This window comes from Cryphonectria parasitica, assembly GCF_011745365.1.
Source record: "Cryphonectria parasitica EP155 unplaced genomic scaffold M406scaffold_4, whole genome shotgun sequence".
In the NCBI taxonomy this organism is placed as follows: Eukaryota; Fungi; Ascomycota; class Sordariomycetes; order Diaporthales; family Cryphonectriaceae; genus Cryphonectria; species Cryphonectria parasitica.
This window is the reverse complement of record NW_024468912.1, coordinates 1,245,400-1,262,102: the sequence shown is the minus strand read 5'-3', so window position 1 is coordinate 1,262,102 and position 16,703 is coordinate 1,245,400. Positions and strand designations below refer to the sequence as shown.

The 16,703-nt window shown below is 51.6% G+C and overlaps 6 protein-coding genes across 6 annotated transcripts; 4 read left to right on the top strand and 2 right to left on the bottom strand.

Moving 5' to 3' along the window:
* Positions 1–713, top strand: M406DRAFT_355979 (uncharacterized protein; the record flags this gene model as incomplete). The annotated part of the gene is made up of 2 exons (XM_040923313.1): positions 1–45; positions 150–713. A coding segment is annotated over exon 2 (510 nt), but the record flags the coding sequence as incomplete, so codon positions are not given.
* Positions 714–975: 262 nt separating this feature from the next.
* M406DRAFT_237884 (uncharacterized protein) lies at positions 976–2,247 on the top strand (the record flags this gene model as incomplete). Its single annotated transcript, XM_040916070.1, has 2 exons — positions 976–2,032; positions 2,120–2,247. Coding segments are annotated over 2 exons (1,185 nt in total), but the record flags the coding sequence as incomplete, so codon positions are not given.
* Positions 2,248–2,605: 358 nt separating this feature from the next.
* M406DRAFT_257346 (uncharacterized protein) lies at positions 2,606–3,792 on the top strand (the record flags this gene model as incomplete). Its single annotated transcript, XM_040917169.1, has 3 exons — positions 2,606–2,863; positions 2,960–3,249; positions 3,315–3,792. The coding sequence occupies 3 exons, from the start codon at positions 2,606–2,608 to the stop codon at positions 3,790–3,792; spliced, it is 1,026 nt and encodes a 341-aa protein (XP_040776548.1).
* Positions 3,793–4,953: 1,161 nt separating this feature from the next.
* On the top strand, positions 4,954–6,534 carry M406DRAFT_68011 (uncharacterized protein; the record flags this gene model as incomplete). Its single annotated transcript, XM_040925121.1, has 1 exon — positions 4,954–6,534. One exon carries the CDS (start codon positions 4,954–4,956, stop codon positions 6,532–6,534), a length of 1,581 nt encoding a protein of 526 aa, XP_040776547.1.
* Positions 6,535–7,162: 628 nt separating this feature from the next.
* Positions 7,163–8,355, bottom strand: M406DRAFT_240473 (uncharacterized protein; the record flags this gene model as incomplete). Its single annotated transcript, XM_040916128.1, has 4 exons — positions 7,163–7,361; positions 7,470–7,788; positions 7,891–8,083; positions 8,209–8,355. Coding segments are annotated over 4 exons (858 nt in total), but the record flags the coding sequence as incomplete, so codon positions are not given.
* Positions 8,356–11,632: 3,277 nt separating this feature from the next.
* On the bottom strand, positions 11,633–12,335 carry M406DRAFT_37239 (uncharacterized protein; the record flags this gene model as incomplete). Its single annotated transcript, XM_040924020.1, has 2 exons — positions 11,633–12,017; positions 12,142–12,335. Coding segments are annotated over 2 exons (579 nt in total), but the record flags the coding sequence as incomplete, so codon positions are not given.
* Positions 12,336–16,703: the final 4,368 nt, after the last annotated feature.

The following is a 16,703-nucleotide window of genomic DNA, read 5'->3' as shown; positions in this document are numbered from 1 at the left end:
GGCATGTAGGAGGACAGTCGGCGTAGTGGCCAGGGCTACGGAGTCGTGAGTCGAACCCTGAGGCTGGTTGAAGCGGCCCCTCCCTTCATGGATGGCCCATGTGAATGTGAATGTGGGAGGTGAAGTTTTTACTGACCTTTGGTATTCAGAGCCTCGATTGAACAGGCAGATAACGAACTGGGGCGGCTGAGGCGAGAGTTGATGCCGGATATGTCACGTCTAGACGCGTTGCTTGTTAGCTGCCTGGACGCGGTGGAGAGTTACTGGGTCACTGACCACCGCACTTCGACTTACTCCAGTGAAGATGCCCCCTCCCCTAAAAGCACCCCAACCACACCCTCCGTCCAAGACATGGCCAAGTCTTTCAGACGATCATCCTCCATACGCAGCAGTTTCGACCAGCGAGATTCAATCCCTGATGCCATGGCACAACGACCTGAAGAACCCATCACATTTGAGGCAGCCCTGAATCTGCCTCTCCGACCTCTCGAGACGATCAAGGACGAAGACATCTCACTCAAGCCTGGGTCTCACATGAGCCCGCCGCAGCCTCGACTGAACACCAACAGAGGCCTACGAGGCTCCACACAGCGCCCAGCTCCCATCTACAGCCTCTTCCCCCCAGCCTCTCCTCCACCCACCAAATCCTTGCCGCCGATACCTCCAGTGAGGTCGCCATTGAGGCCAGGCCCCTCTGGTCTGTCCACCTCGCCGCGCACACCTCATATCCCGCCCAAGACACGGTCCAGTGTATCATCAGATGTTACTCAGGACTCCAAGTACTCCTCACTAAGCTCGGCACCCACACGTCTCTCCGCGTCCTCTCAGGGCTCGTATCCTACACCGGCTCCTCGATCGAGTTCTTACTCGCATCCGCCGCCGCCGCCAGCAACAGCATCAGCAGCCTCATCATCATCAGCAGCAACAAACGCAAGACCCGTCACAGCCCTTGAGGAGGTCTCACCGGTCTTCGATATCATCCCTCTTCGCCAACTAGAGACGAAAGACAAGGAGGCTAACAGCGGCGGCGTCAATGCCTTCGATACCTCACCAACATCAACCATCCTCGCCAGTCGCCATGGCAAGTTTCATGTCAAAATCTGGGACCTGTTTTCCGGCACACACATATCTACCATCAAGGTCCCCTTTTATGTGCAGGTCCAAGCACGCTCACGCGAGTTCTTCATCCGCTCCCACACCATCCTCTCTGAAACCCTCAACCTCGCTGCCATCGCTACGAATTTCGGCCACACCCTCGAGATCTGGGACTGGGCGAAACACAAAAAGGTCCAAACAATCACCGAAGCCTACCGCTGGGCCTCTGCCAGAGGTGACATGTACGAGTCACGGTGGTATCCGCTGGCCGCCTACCGCGAAGACGAGGATGCCATCAAACTCTACCCAGCAGCCCCGGCATCGTCCTCGAAGAAGCCCTTTGGCAAAGCCCGCACGATCGAGCTGCGCAGGTCAGGGCTACCGCACACGCCCAAGCTCCCCGAACTGGCATACTCGGCAACGGGTCCTCTCCTCGTCGCCGCCGCCGGCCCACGACCGCCTCGTCCAGGCGCCCCGCCACCAGCTCACGCCGGGCTGCTCATGGCATGGCAGCTCGACAGCAATACACGGCTCCACGAGCCCTACCGCTACCATGAGCCACGCAGTCATCCCGAGCTGGAAAACTCCCTCCCGCTCCTGCTCGCCACGTACGGCAGCTTCTCGGTGTCCATATGGGAGGCTGCCAAGTTCCGCACCATCGGCAAGCCGGGCATGTGGCAGGTCGAACCCGTCTCAGTGACCCAACGCATCGTACTGGTCTGGGACTTTGGCGGCGCCCAGGACAAGACTCGCGTGTATCCTATCCCAGCCGTGCGTGCGTGCATCTCTCCCGACTGCAGATTCGTGGCGTACTGTGACCCTGGCGGCAAAGGGAGCGGTGACGGCGCGCTGGTGGTCCTCGATGCCATTAGAGGTGGTAGAGAGCTCTGGCGGCTGGACGGCGTGGGCGGTAAGACAGACGAGGCCAGCTTGCGGGGTAGCCACATTAGTGGCAGGTCATTCGAGACAAGACGAAGCGCCCGGTCGTCGAGCAAGTCAGATTCATGTTCTGTGACCGTGGGAGGCGGCGGACTGGAGTTGTTGGCTGCAGATCTGAGTAAGGTGACCGACCTGTCATTTTCAGGTGACGGGAACAAATTGTTCGTGGGAGGTGTGGATGGTGGAGTTTCTGTGTATGAGATACGGGAGGGCATTGGCATGGCTGTTTAAATGGAATAGGATACCCAGGTAATTTGTCAATTGGATAGGAATTGTACTTGTCCAAGATCGTGTGTGAGACTCTTGTCGACTTGTCATATTTTTACTTCATCGTGGAAAAGTACTTCGCGTCCAGCTTTAAGCTCAAGTTGCGCCTTCCCTTCATGACGAGGCGCAAACTGCACTGAGATGGCAGGCACCATCCGGCCAACTGAGGTCAGTGTATTTCTCGGAGGCTTTGTGATAAAGTCCCCTGCCTCGTCCGGTTTTTTTTTTGTTTTTTTTGTTTTTTTTGTCGTCTTCGAGAGCGAACTTTTTGTCTATGCGAATTCCGAGCACTCAAGAGCTCACGATGCGTCCATCCTCCTACCCGCTGGCCACTGGTTTGGACTTATCTTCTCTCACAAACATCACTCACACATACAACTTGACTGACACAAATTGCCATGATGGCCCTTCGTACCTCGTTTGTGCTGACACCGCGTCTATCAAAGCTGAGGCTTGCAACGCCGTGGCTGAGCAAGCTGACAGCCAGACAGCACTCACCGCTTGTAATTGTGTATACTATTCCGAGATGATGAATTGCTACATGGCATCATGTTGGAACAAGGTTTGTCACCTCCTTACAACCTTCCTTCTTCACCAACTTGGGTTCACGGCCCACGTTGATGGGTGCCGAGGCTGATGAGAATTCGTGATAATTTAGGTCTACGAATGTGAATACCAAGAATATGCCATCCAGTATATCTCGGAGTGCGCACTCGACATCCGAACAGCGGGTATACCCTTTTTTCCTTTTCCAAGCGGTGCTCCCGACTCTTGCTCTTGCAACCTTGGCACTCTATACATGGCAATCGACAATAGCGAGGCAGAGGGCGCCGACTGCGCGACGGCTGTTAGCAGTGCGGCTCTCAGCGATGCAGGCACTGATCCTGTCACGACAGCGGATGAAGAGGCAGCCTGCGCTTGCTGTGGTGAAAGTGGCGCTCTGTCGGCGTGCGTGTATCTTATGATCCCACACGAGACATTATGAACGAAGAGACTGAACAGGAACCCTTCAGATTCTACGACATCTGTCCCGGCACAGACCCTGCCTTCATTGGCATCAACAACATCTTCATGTCTTTAGCCAGTTTTGACCAGCCCTGGTCCACCTGTGCGCCTTTTCTAAATGCCTATGCTTGTAATACGGACCTGAACTTCACCAGCCCTGCGTACGGCACTTTCTACACGCCAGACAATATGCCTGAGAACGGCACCGCATCACTTTCAAACATTGCGGGAACGGTCTCGGCTCCACCGTCCGGGACGGTATTCTCATATACGAACCATTACTACTCTACTGTCTACACTATCACGGCAGATATCGAGAACACGACTGTGGCAGTGACTGTGACTGGTACAACAGGTGCGGTTGGGACCCCGACCCAAAACGGCGCTGGGCCATTCTCCACCAGCCAAAGTGCTGCCAGGGTATTAAGTCCCATGACGGGTTGGCGGCCAAGTGCTGCTTTCATGTGCCTGATGTTCATCATCTGAAAGATAGAAGCAAGGTGTATAGGTGACATTATAGACTTTGTTATGTATATATAGCCTTGTCAATGAATCGATGTCACAGGACAGCTCAAGCTGACTAGCCATTTGTGAAGCTACATCTCAGTCTTCTGACGCTTTAAGGTCCGGGCACTTGGACATTCAGTGAATGCCCCTTATACATCTAAATCACCGGATCAGTAGGGCTATTAGATGTCTCACGATGTAGTATCACGTCAGCTTCGCACTCGATGTGCTTGCAGGGAGGTTATTGGTCCAATCCCCGTGAAATCTAACTTCTCAGTTTCTGTTTGCATGTTCCTTGTCCCTAAACTGTCTATTGCATGATTCCAAATAGATTCTAGAGGATACTTTGACGAGCATGAGTTCTCGGTCAGGTACTTTATCCCAGGACAAGGACATGCACCAGCAAGCTTTATCTGCACTTTGTCTACCACATCCAAGGGAAGGCGATACACAGTGCATATCCATGACAGGGTGACCAGGACTATTTGATTTAATTAGTAGTTATCTTGATCTGAACCTCGGATGACTTTGAGCCAGTAATCTGTCAAACAATTTTCTCTATTCATCTGAGGGAGTCTTGAGAGGTTTTTCACTCAAATTGAAGTGGCTTCCTGGCATCATGCTAACAAGGTCAAGGGATTTCAATGAAAGAACAGAATATTTACAAACCCAAGAAGTATCTTCTTCCCATATGGTGTCGTTTTTGTCCATATATGCCACGAAGGTGAAAAGGAAGGAACGACTGGACCATAAAGCCTAACCTTTGATATGAATCATCTGATGTCGACTACATTAACAACTTTGTTTGGCAGTCACTCACTGTTGCTATGACAATATTTCTCTAATCTTTCACATGATAACCTCAGAAAAGCGGAGCACAAGCACTTCCTGGGTACGGATTTTACGACATAATCTGTGCCAACTTCACTTGTCTGACCAGGCATCCTCTTTTCCTTTTCCCTCTTTCCCTTTCTCTTTAGGCCTCTCCCATCTTGCCGCGCGAAATTCTGTTTTCAGTCTTGAGACTGAGCCTAAGGCACCAAATCAGCACACCAAAGAGCATCGAGTCCACTTACTCTTTTCATCATCTCTTCTTCTCTTTTGTGTTCCTCTGCTTGCTTTCCAACATCCAGATTCGAGATGGAGGACATCAGCCACAGCCTTGCAGCTATAAAGCTGGACCCCACCAACGCCGATGCTCCTGATGAGCTATCTCTGATGGACCTACCAGTCGAGGTCCAGCTAAAGATCATTCGACATTGTCTCAATGACGTCCCTCGCAGATCCAAGCCTGACAATGGTATTCTCGGCCGACACGTTCGTCGTGATGAGCGAGTCCTCCTCGGCGGCTCCCTCCGCGACCTTACCCTTGTTAACCAACACTTCCGCCGGCTCACTGCTCCCATTTTGTTCCAGAGCATCTGCATCAATGACGCCAGCGAAGCCACACGAGAGGACAAGCTCAGGGACACACACGAGGCCCTTGTCGGCCTGCCCACCTACAACTGGCTGCAACACATGGAAAAGTTCACCATCTCTCTCGGTCGAACCCCCAACCCCCACAAGCCTTACGCCGGCCAGGATTTTATCGAGCTGCTCAGCTACATGCAGTGGCCCACCACCATGCGCTACGTGCTCGAGAAGCAAGATCCCACCTACACTGTGCTCAATGACGTCCGATCCCTTCTTCTAAAGTGGCGCCGCTGGGGTATGGACTTCCTGGTTTTCAAGGTCCGCCAGCTGGAGCTCTCCTGTCCCTGGGGTAGTCACTCCTGGGACTTCCAGTTCCTCACCTGGCCCTACCTCAACATGGAGCGCCTCTGGCTCGACTACGATACTCACGACCTGCGCCCTCAGAGCCTCGCCCTCGAGAAGCTGCGCAACCTCGAATACGTCATGCACCGTGCTCACCCCACGAGCTTCCTGAAGAGCGACATCGAGGTAGATGTGTTCAAGGGCCTCACAGCCCCCGACGGCCGCCGCCCACCCAAGCTGCGCCAGCTCTGCCACACCATGCAGCAGGTCAAGCACTTTGCGCTGTGCGGCCTACTCAAGGGTCCCGTCACCGAGATTGCCGCGCTTGTCCGCGACATGCGCTCCCTGGAGCAGCTCGACATCACCGATCAGCAGGCCATCAGCGATGACGAGGTCCATGCCAGCACCGAGCAGATGCTTCACCCCATATCCGAGATCGATTGGGCCATCAAGCACAGCCGCTGCATCGAGAAGCACCCCAAGAACATCGACCGCGCCGCGGCCGCCACCGTCTTCTTCAACACGCTCCCCAAACTGCAGCGCATCTGCTTCGTCCGCGACCAGATCGGCACATTTTACCACGCCATCCGCGATGAAAATACAGGCGCCCTGGACCGCGTCGAGAAGGGAGAGATGATCCAGGAGCGTCATCGCTACCTGTGCTACCCCGAACACTCCTCCGTCTGGCGCTGTGGATTCCCCAACCGTCTCAACTATGATCTGTGGGGCCGCACGCAGAACAGGTTCCGGTTCCCAACGGAGTACGCATTCTGGCTGAACCCGGCATACCTGGCTGGGGATGAGAGCGCTGTCCCGCCCCACCTGCGGTTCGCCATCGCGCTCAAGGAGGTCTTTGGCACCATGCCTCCTGAGGAGGAGGAGAGAATTGCGAGGCTGAATGCCCATTGGGCTCAGCGCGACCGTCAAGACGAGGAACGCAGGCGCAGCAGAAGGAGAGGCGCTTGAGGCAGTATCCCGCAAGGCTAGGACCGAGGCTTCATCTCAAAAGAAAATGGTAAGAGGGAAAGAAAAGAAGAAAAAGAAGAGGTAAAAAGGCGGGTGTGGTTTGATTGGTGGCCAGTGTTATCAGCAGGGCGCGGTCTCAGCTACTGTTTGGATGCACGGTTTCATGCACACAAGAATGGTGGGAGTTGTTCAAGGATGAACAGTGTCACACAAGTGCAGCCAAATCCGAAATTGACGCGGAACCAGGAAAAGTACGAGTTATTTCAAGTCAGAGAAATCCATTCAGTATTCAAACCATGTCGTCGTCGTCATCTGCCCATCTTTTGAAGTAAACAGCCTTGCGACTCCCAGGTGAAAGATCACCTGAGGACGGACTACCCGGAACCATCTCGATCTCATCACTGCAATTTCGGTAGTGCCATCGTGCCTGTATGGGCAGCGATATCGTAACCTGCTCACAAGTATTTTTGTTACTTGAGGGCAGAGACACTTTCCTCGTCGCATAGGAGGCACCACCATTAAGGCTAGACTGTCTCTTGGCAGAAACAGCAGCACTCATCCTGCGACCCGACTGCCTTCCATAATAATACAGCTTCCGCGAGCCCTGCCCCGACTGCGGACCATAGCTGGACGACGTGCGCGTCGTGGAGAAGATGGCGGTAAATTTCCGGAACAAGGGTTTGAGGGTCGCCAGGGACGACGCGGTCAGGGCGGTGCCGACCTCGATCGTGCTCCATGTCGCCAATGGGGTGAACTCGTACAGGTAGTCGTCATGCTGGACGAGTTCCTTGGCGTAGAAGACGCGTATGATGGTTGCGATGGAGGCGCTGCTTGCCGTGGTTAGATTGCGAAAAGGTGTTTTTGCAACCAAAAAGAAGATGCATGGATGGATGGGTGGGGTTCCCATTTTCTGTCATGATTTTGATTTTACTCACATTGATCCGATGGCCAGTATTACACAGATAGAGATCTTGGTTCTACTATCCAGCCTAGCCTTCCAAACCACTGTGGCCGGCAAGATCGCCAGCATCCAGTCCGCCACGCAGTTCAGCACGGTGGCGATGTAGCTGATGGACGTCGCCGCGACTGAAGGGTTGCACTGGCCGCTCGTGGGCGGGACAGGGTCGTCACGCGTCCAGACGTACTCGACGGGCTGGCAGGCAAAGATGGCGATGAAGAAGTAGGCGCCGTAGAAGAGCCCTACGACTACGAGCATGGTCCAGATGCTGATGCGCTGCCATTTCTGGTGGGAGGCTTTGAAGAAGGTGGGGCGGAGAAGAGCCAGCCAGACTGTCAGCTTTTTTTGGTGCATCGTACGGAATGGGGGAGAGAAGATGGCGAAGGTAGGAAGCCTACCTGAGCATATACGGACGAGAAAGAGGCCGACGATGACTTTTACCAGGTAGGATAGGGCGATGTAGACGACGGCTGCGAGAAAGCAGTATTTGGTCGCGATAGGACGGGCTGTTGGGGCCACGTCCTCCTCGTGTTTCCCCAGGCCGTGGCCGATACTAATCAACGCCAGCGTGGCGAATGAAATGTAGATCAGCTGTGAGGGAAGGTCTCTTTGTTAGCAGTTGAGACTGGTTTGGGCTATCGTGGTTGACTTGTCTGTATCTGTTGGGCTTCTAGAGAACCACGTCAGGACGATAAAGAGAAATCGGTGTCTCATACAAGTGCTAGGATAGCTAGATAGTCTTCCAGGTAGAAACGCTTGAGTATGAACCCCATGGTATACGAACGAAGGGACACGGTGATGAAGCAGAGGATGAAGAAGCTGAGGACCACGCCCTCCAGCTGAGGACCGCGATTGTCTCCCATTGTGAGTGAATTCACTGGCTCAGTCCCCAGCAGCGCGGTCTGACGGGGTTTGAAAGTGCGTGTGACGATGGTAGCAAAAGCAGAAGAAAAAAAATCAACACAAGAGACACCAGGTCACGAAACCAAGAGTGTGACCGTGTACAGACGTCTCATATCAGCTTCTGCGTAAACCTCAAGACCAGATCTTTTGTTCTGTTGAGGAGTGCCAGCACCCATCCGTCGCTCAAGACTGCAGCAAAAATGCACATCGGAACGGGAAGACTTCCTAGGTCTGTACATGAGGTCCGACATATTTTTAAAGAAGAAGATTGCGGGCTCGGCTGTGGACATAGAGAGCAGGTACGAGAGCATTGATGGACCTCCGGGGAGGGTTGGTTGTGCGGCAAGTTGATGATTGGTCTTATCAACATGCAGCATGCGTCTCTCAAGGTTACGTTGGAAAAGTTCGACAGTGGTGTGGCACATCCCATATACTAAGCCGACCCTTGCATCTGCAAGACATCTCCGTCGACCGCTGGTCGTCGTGGGGGTCACGAGTGTGTCCACAAAAATCGCACGGGGGCACACTTTGTATTTACAGAAACCCACGGTGGAAACCTTGATTCACACACAGAGAGTCTTGTCCATGTGTGCTCGGCAAGTGCCGAGATTGTGACCAGGCTGAACTTTGATGCACAAATGTTAAATTCTCGAGCTTAACGAATAATCAAAGTCGTACTGTGATTGTTATTTGAATGCATCCTCAAATAGGCAAACTTCAGTCTCCTCAGCGCTTTCGCGTGCGCTTCCTCTGTTGCTTGGCATACATACGGAGATTTGCCGTACAGTCTCGCCTCTTTTCATTTCTTTCTTGCCAAGCGCTGCTGCTCTTGCAGACTCGTAACTACACACGAACGAGTGCCCTCCTCGCTAACCGCATCCAGCGCTGCCATGCATGATCGACCGTGGAGGTCTTGCACCTGCATTTTTGTTAGCTGCCAATTCGGGACACTGTACCGGGCAGGGCCACCTCCTTTGGAGGGGTGGTCCTCCTCTCGCTCTGGAGCACCAGCTCCACCCTGCCGAGTCCTTGAATCTAGTAAAGCCGCTGAACTCCTTGCAGGTTGTGTGTTCGCCCACTGAGGCCGAGACCGATAATGTCTGAATATCTTCGCGTAGTATTTATGTACGTATCGGAATGCGACACTGGTAAGCGTGGGGCCCGCGGATTCTGTTAACAGCGGCAAAAGTCGTTCTGACCTCGAGGTTTGTTCACTTGGGCGGCTGTGGCGCTGAAATAGTGTTTTTACTTCTTCAAGGGCATCTGTCTAAGTCTTAGTCTACGAATGAGCATTCTTCTTTGCCATCGTCAAGCACTTCTTGCTGTGATCTGCACCTGACTTGAAACTTACGTGGCCCAAAGCCTCCATTTCTGGTGTTTCTAGAGTTTTCCCACGGCTCGGTCTTATGCCTAGACAGCGATCATCCCCACTTCTCCGAAGTGTTGGAGTCAGATTTGGTTGTTGAGACCGCAGGTTGGTATGCATGCGATGGGACTAAACTGCCGGTGGGGTTGCTTTTGTATTCCGTGGCTGCATGACGGCGGGGTGGGACCTATATCCGTGGACAGTAGGGGGGAAACTGGCCGAAGAATAGATAGAGACCAAAGTGTGGTTCTTCTCCGTACTCCAAGAGGCGCAGAGAGATGTTCACCACCAAGACATCATGCACTGCACAGAAGTGCGCAAGTAAGCAGGCAATGAAAAAATGCCATGTTGCAAACTACTCACTGTGCTGAGGTAGACTCTGAAGAAACAAGCCGGAGAAAAAGACGACAGATCAGTGGAGCCGTAGGAATCCAGGCTCCTCCCACATGCAATGTCAGGGTCACATTGGCAGGTGTTTTGAGGGTCTCTCTGTGATCCTTCTTTCAACCAAGAGCCGCCACTGCAATTGCAAGACCATGGCCAGCAATGCTTGTGGCCCACAGCTCGGCCTTACACGGAAGAGCCGTTCCAACATTGTAAATGAAAAGTGAGAGCGAGACCCGGCACTTGTTCACAATCACGACTTGATTCGGATAAATACTTGCAGCGATTCAAGATGCAATTTTATCCGCGAAAACCACTTCGCGCTCTGTCAGGTGCCGAAAAGCAGGGGCACAAAAACCAACTATGGCAGAATGGACTTGAAACGGTGTAGTATCTTCTCGGCCGAGATGGAGGGAATAAAAGCCGTTAGTATTTCTTTTCTGGCTGCAGTGTGAACCTTGAAAACGGAAAGGCCGTTGGGACTGACTGCATGCTACATGTATAACCATTTGGCGTGTGCCTACTGTAAGCACGGGCGTACCCAAGACTGGCTCCGACTTCTGCAAGTCTCCCATCAGGTGATCGACAGCTTTGTTCTTTTTCTTTTGCTTGACTGTAGAAGTTGGACGCACATTTGGCCAGAAGGGTAGTCAAGTATGCGAGTGCCGGTGCGTTGTCAAAGGCCCCACGTCAATGCCGACGGCCTGACACCAAGTATGCCTGGCAGTGGTGGACTCCAAACACGGTGGTACCTAAGTATGCATTCGAGGCATTGAAGGCTTCTCGACCTTGACAATTGGGTGGGGGATCCAAGTGCGACCGGTGATTCGGATCTTAGCGACGGAATTTCTCTCTTGTGCAAGTGGATCGACTAAATTTCTAAGTGCTATTATAAAACGCTGGTGAGATTTGCTCCTATAATTCCTGCAGGTCATACATATCAATGGGTCTGCTCTCCCTTCTTTCACACAACCACATTGGTGCAAACCCGAGACCTCAAAAGATAGAGGGATTGCAGCTGTGGATCTCGTAGTATGCGTGTACTGTACACCGCTTCTCCGCATGACCTCCTAAATGTGCCCCTTCATGCAGCTCCCATGATACATGGCGTTATCTACAATACCACACTCTTCCTCCGACACCTGTATCTCACTCTAGCTCAGAATACCGCCTTGGACACGCGCCCGAAACCATCCACTTCGTCAACCATCTTTGCCGCCCGTTGTTTGTGCTCTGCGCGAATCCCGATCGCAAACCTCAGTACATGCTCAAGATTTGTGTTCTCCGTGTGTACACGTAAAGATCTTGGCGAAGAACAGCGCCATAGCCAGCCCTCGGTTCTGTAGAGCAAGCTCTTGTCTGGGGTGGGAGTTTGCCTTCGAGCCTAGGTCTCGCGCCTGTGAGGTTGACAGACATTCAAATCCCTACACTTTGCTCTGCTTACTCCGCCTTGCCAGGCCACGACAAGCGATACTGGCCCCTAATTCTCAAAATCTGGGTTCTGGTGATGAATCGTTGCGCCTGCGCCACAGCAGCGGGATCTGGACAAGGTCGCGTTCCTGCTGGCTGGGGCTTGAGCTGGACGCCTTCGTATTGTTCTCAGGAGGGAACTGGAGCACTGCGTCCTGTAGGTATTTAGGGAGGGGGTACTTTCCGCTTGCATCCCGAGGCTCTACTTGGGCTGGCAATTCCACATGGTGAGAGACTCTTAAAATCGTAGAGAACTGACTGCTGTATGAAGCTCTCGAGATCACCACGACAATGGTCCCTGATATTACGCTCAGGAATGATAGGCCGATAGCGATCCCATATACTATCCAAAGAGTGCTCGCATTGTACTGGTAGACCGGCTTCGCGGTCCATTCTGTCACGCTGACGTTTGCTGAGGGGGCGTACGGCGAGGAATAGTTCGGGCTATATCACCAATACGCAGTATTATTAGCACTCCAGTTTAAGTTTCCCGAGTGGGACTAAGAATACCTACTTCAGAGCAGACTCGGCCATTAAACTTATAGTAGCATTGCGAAACATTTCCTCAGTCAGACTGGCCATGGTGGAGTTGGTGGTCTGAATCTGGGATACGCTGTCCCCAGTACCGGCCTGGGGTATATAGTTTATAGGTTCATATTGTGTGATTATGGTCAAAAAGCCACATAACTCTTCAGCTTGTGCCAGAGGTGTCAGCAGCACTGCACAAGCTAGAGTCAGCTATTGACGACGCATCAAGTAAGTAGTGGTGCACATTGGTTTTGTGGTTGAGGAGTCTGTCCTAAGAATGAGAAGTGACCTTGTAGCTGACATAAAACATAGCAACATAGATACAGGCAACAAAGCTTTTGGGTATACTTACTAGAGGTTTCTACCACAGTTTGGTCCCAAGGAATATCGTCTTTTCTAGCTTCGAGCATGTAAATCGCCCCACTGACCATAGACGCAAATGCATCAAGGACCGCCTGATAAGCAAACACCTCAATATCAGATTTACTAAAGTTAGAACTGGCGAAGTTTGTCGTTGAATTCCAGGCTATATAGTCCATTAGTATACAGGACACATTATTCAACGGGGGTGAGACGTTGAGGACGACATCCTGTGCTCCGTTTTCATTATGAAAATCGGCCTCGTAAGATACGTTTTGCAGTCTGCATTCAAGCACGATTGTACTGCTCCGCAAAACTGGGCTGTTATCAATTGAAGACTCCACGTTGAATTCGGCGAAGAGGCGGGGATCGACAATATTGAGCTCGAAAGGATAGAACCTTGAACAGCTTTTTGGACAGGGGTTTGAGGGCCTGTGTACTTTATGAACAGTTCCGTACCGAAAGAACCAGCTGGAGATTCACCGAAGGTAAAAGTTGCAAAATTCATGCTCGCAAAGTCAATCTGGGGCACGAATCGATTTATTGTGGTATTGACGAGGTGGGTCTCGATCGTTAGAGTTGACGGTGTGATAAGTGGTGCGAGAGAAAGCAGCCTAGGATAATAATCAGCATTATCTTGTATATATAATTAAATGGGTAAAGGGGGTTGAGGGGCTTGAGATGCACTGCTGAACATGTATCTCCAAGAGAGCAAGTGCCTACCAGAATGCGAGAAGGAAAAAAGTTGGCAATGGCATCTTCCACCACAATCTAGCATCCAGTGCATTTGGCACGCTGTCCCGAGATGCAAACAGAGAGTCGATGTGATCCATTTTGGTGGGATGTTTCCTGATGGCCCACCAGCTGATCTGCTCGTGTGCAGCCGCGATAGCAAAGGCCAGAAATGCTTTGGCCAGAAATGCCAGCGTGTTCCCGAGAGCAGTATTGGCTTGCTGCTTGGACATAAGTCAAAGCCCCCCCTTGTTGGCACCCCCCCCTTATTAGCACCCCTGAACGGCCACACCGCCATTTCCACCACCTCTACTTTTATAAACATTTCTCAGCCAATTCTTATTCAATTAACTTCATCTTTCTACAGGACTTCGACATGCCTAAGAAGAAGCCGTATACCGAATTTGAGCTTGCCCAGGCCATCGAGGCTATCGGGAAAGGCTTGTCACAGAAACAGGCCTCACGAGAGTACAGCATTCCAAGGTCCACTCTTCAACAACGTCTGGCAGGAAGAGAATCGCATCAAACAGCCCATCAACACCAGCAAAGGCTCTCTTTTACTCAGGAAAAGCAGTTGGCTGAATGGATTCTCGTCCAGGAAAGCCTAGGGCTCCCACCTAGCCACTCTGAACTCAAGCACTTTGCTCAGAGGATCCTCGAGGTCCAGAAAGACCCTCAAGGGCTGGGAAAGAGGTGGACTGAGGGCTTTTTGAAGAGAAATCCAGAGATACACGTTCGAAAGAATCGACGGATTGCCTCTGAACGGATCAATGGAGCTACAACAGAGGTAATACAGCCTTGGTTCCGTCTTTTTGATCTTCCTCAAGTTCAAGCTATCAAGCCAGCTAATCGTTGGAATATGGATGAGGCTGGGATAGTTGAGGGCCAAGGAGAGAATGGATTAGTCCTCGGTAGCTCTTCTTCACATTCAATCCATCGAAAAGAGCCTGGGTCGAGGTCCTGGACTTCTTTCCTCGAGTGTATCTCTGCTACAGGAGCCCATCTTCTTCCTCTAGTGATTTTCAAAGGGAAAACAGTTCAACAACAGTGGTTTCCTCTCCTCTTGGACTCTCTCGAGGGCTGGCAGTTTACAGCTACAAAGAACGGATGGACTGATAATGCTGTAGCACTTGAATAGCTGGAAAAGATCTTCATCCCAGGCAGCAAGCCAGCAGACCCCTCAGAGGCCAGACTATTAGTCCTGGATGGCCACGGCAGCCATACAACTGACGAGTTTATGTGGAAATGCTATCAAAACAACATCTGATTGATTTACCTGCCTCCTCATACCTCTTACGTGCTTCAACCCCTCGACCTAGGGGTCTTCTCGTCTCTCAAGAGGGCATACAGACGAAAAGTCAGTTATACGAGCCAGTGGGGGGATTCAACAGTGCTAGGCAAGCGTTTATTCCTCAAGAATTATCACGAGGCTCGTTTGGAAGGTCTTTCTAGTCAGAATATCAAGTTAGGGTGGAAAGCTTCTGGTTTATGGCCTGTCAGATCCTTCAAGCTACTCTTGAGCCTTCTTCTCCTCGAGAACACCCCTCAGCACATTCAGACTACGGCAAATTCAAGTTCAACAGCATCAAAAGCACCTCAGCTTACCCAGAAAGCCTCCTCAAGCCCATCAGCTATCATTTCAACTCCTCACAAAGGCAAAGATCTATACCACCAGATACAGAAGAATCGGCATCAGCTTTCATTAGCCCCAACACAACGGATACTCTTCAGGAAGATATGCAAAGCATTCAATGAGAGAGATGTCGAACTGGCTAGAGCCCTGGAGAAGATTGACGCATTGGAAAGCTAGGCTGAGGCTAGAAAGCTAACTAAAAGAAGGAGGGTTGATACAAGTCCAAATTCGAGGTTTGCAGATATTGAAGATATACAGAGGGCTCAAAACGCGGTAAATGGGAATGCCGATAGTCAGGATGAAGAGAGCGATGTCGAATTACCTACTGACGAGGAGGACTGTATCGTAGTGGGTGAATAGGAAGAGAAATGTATATAAAATAATGTATATATAGGTGGGCGGTGTAGCCGTTCAGGGGTGCTAATAAGGGGGGGGTGCCAACAAGGGGGGGCTTTGACTTACAAGGTGGGAAGCCCCACAGGCTCCATGATGTATCGGGTGGTGTTTTGCCTTCCAGCTGCGAGAAGAACACATGCTGCCCGGCTGCGCACACAACCCCAAGTCCAAAATTGAAGAACATGATAGCAAGCTTTTTCGAGTATGACCGTTCGGCAACATCTGACATACGTGTAGTCATTTTCCTTCCTGTTTCGGCGGGTGAAGAAAAGAAAGGGGGGGTGGGATAGCAAAACAGGGTAATCTCTAATCAAGGGAAGATTGGTCAATTGATAGACTTGAACGATTATTAGAACTCCCACAATAGATGGATGGAAACGAGAGACAGCATGGTATTGTAAAAAATTAATCAGACAAGGTACGATGTGACAGATTGCCAGTATATAAATATGCCTAGATCCAAACTCACCCGGCCATGAGCAGCACCTCGTGGCACAAGTCGAACCTGAGCAAAGTACACCCTCTGCAATGGAGGCACAACATGTTCACAGGGTGTGCGCTGTGTCGATGAATTCCACCCAATTGTTTGGCTGGCGCGCAAAAAATCTGTATTCAATCTGGCCCCAGATTGCCAACCGAGACAAGAACACAATAATGTACGCTACAGAGGCCAGCTTCTGCTGCCAACCAACCGAATGACTTTGCCGTGCGCGTGTTCGACACGGCAATGTGGTGGGGGTGACTCGCTGTGTTTACAGGAGGTCGTGGGGGACAATGGTCACAAAGTAAGATGCGAGGAAAGGGGGGGGGGTTTCAGATGAAGCCTGGGCACAGCCTGGCCGAGAAAAGCTTGACGATGTTTAGTCTGCAGCGGCCCCCACGCTTCGGCCCGCCATGCTGTAAGAGTGCCCATAGTGGCCCCAGCTGCCAGCCTTGCGGCCCCTCACCCAAGTAGCAATTCTGTGTAGGCAATAATAGCTCTGCGCAACGTTCTGGTATTCCGCGGTCCAGGCTTGTCTCCGAGGGCGGGCTGTCGGGCGCTTGGAAGCTGTACAGGACCCACCGGATACTTGCACACCTGATAACCAATTTGTGTGTAAATCCGCACCGGGTCGTTTCGTGCTCTGTAAACCCGGAGGGTCCGTGACGCTATGGACGAATAAGTGCCCTTGAAGGACGTTATGGGGACTGTAACCCAAAACCTAAATCACAGTCCTCCTGCGTCTAAAAAGTCTCTCTAATCTCTAGATAATCATTTCGTAATCAAATCCTGGCTAGTCATGACCCGTCGAAACTTTGGAGACTGCCACATATATGATCCGCCTTGGCGAGCACACGTAAGATACTGTATAAACAATGAAACAATAGACCTCAAGATCCCATAGAACAATAATTCAGGCAACCCCTCTTTTCTCTGCCGTCACTCCTGCAACATACCC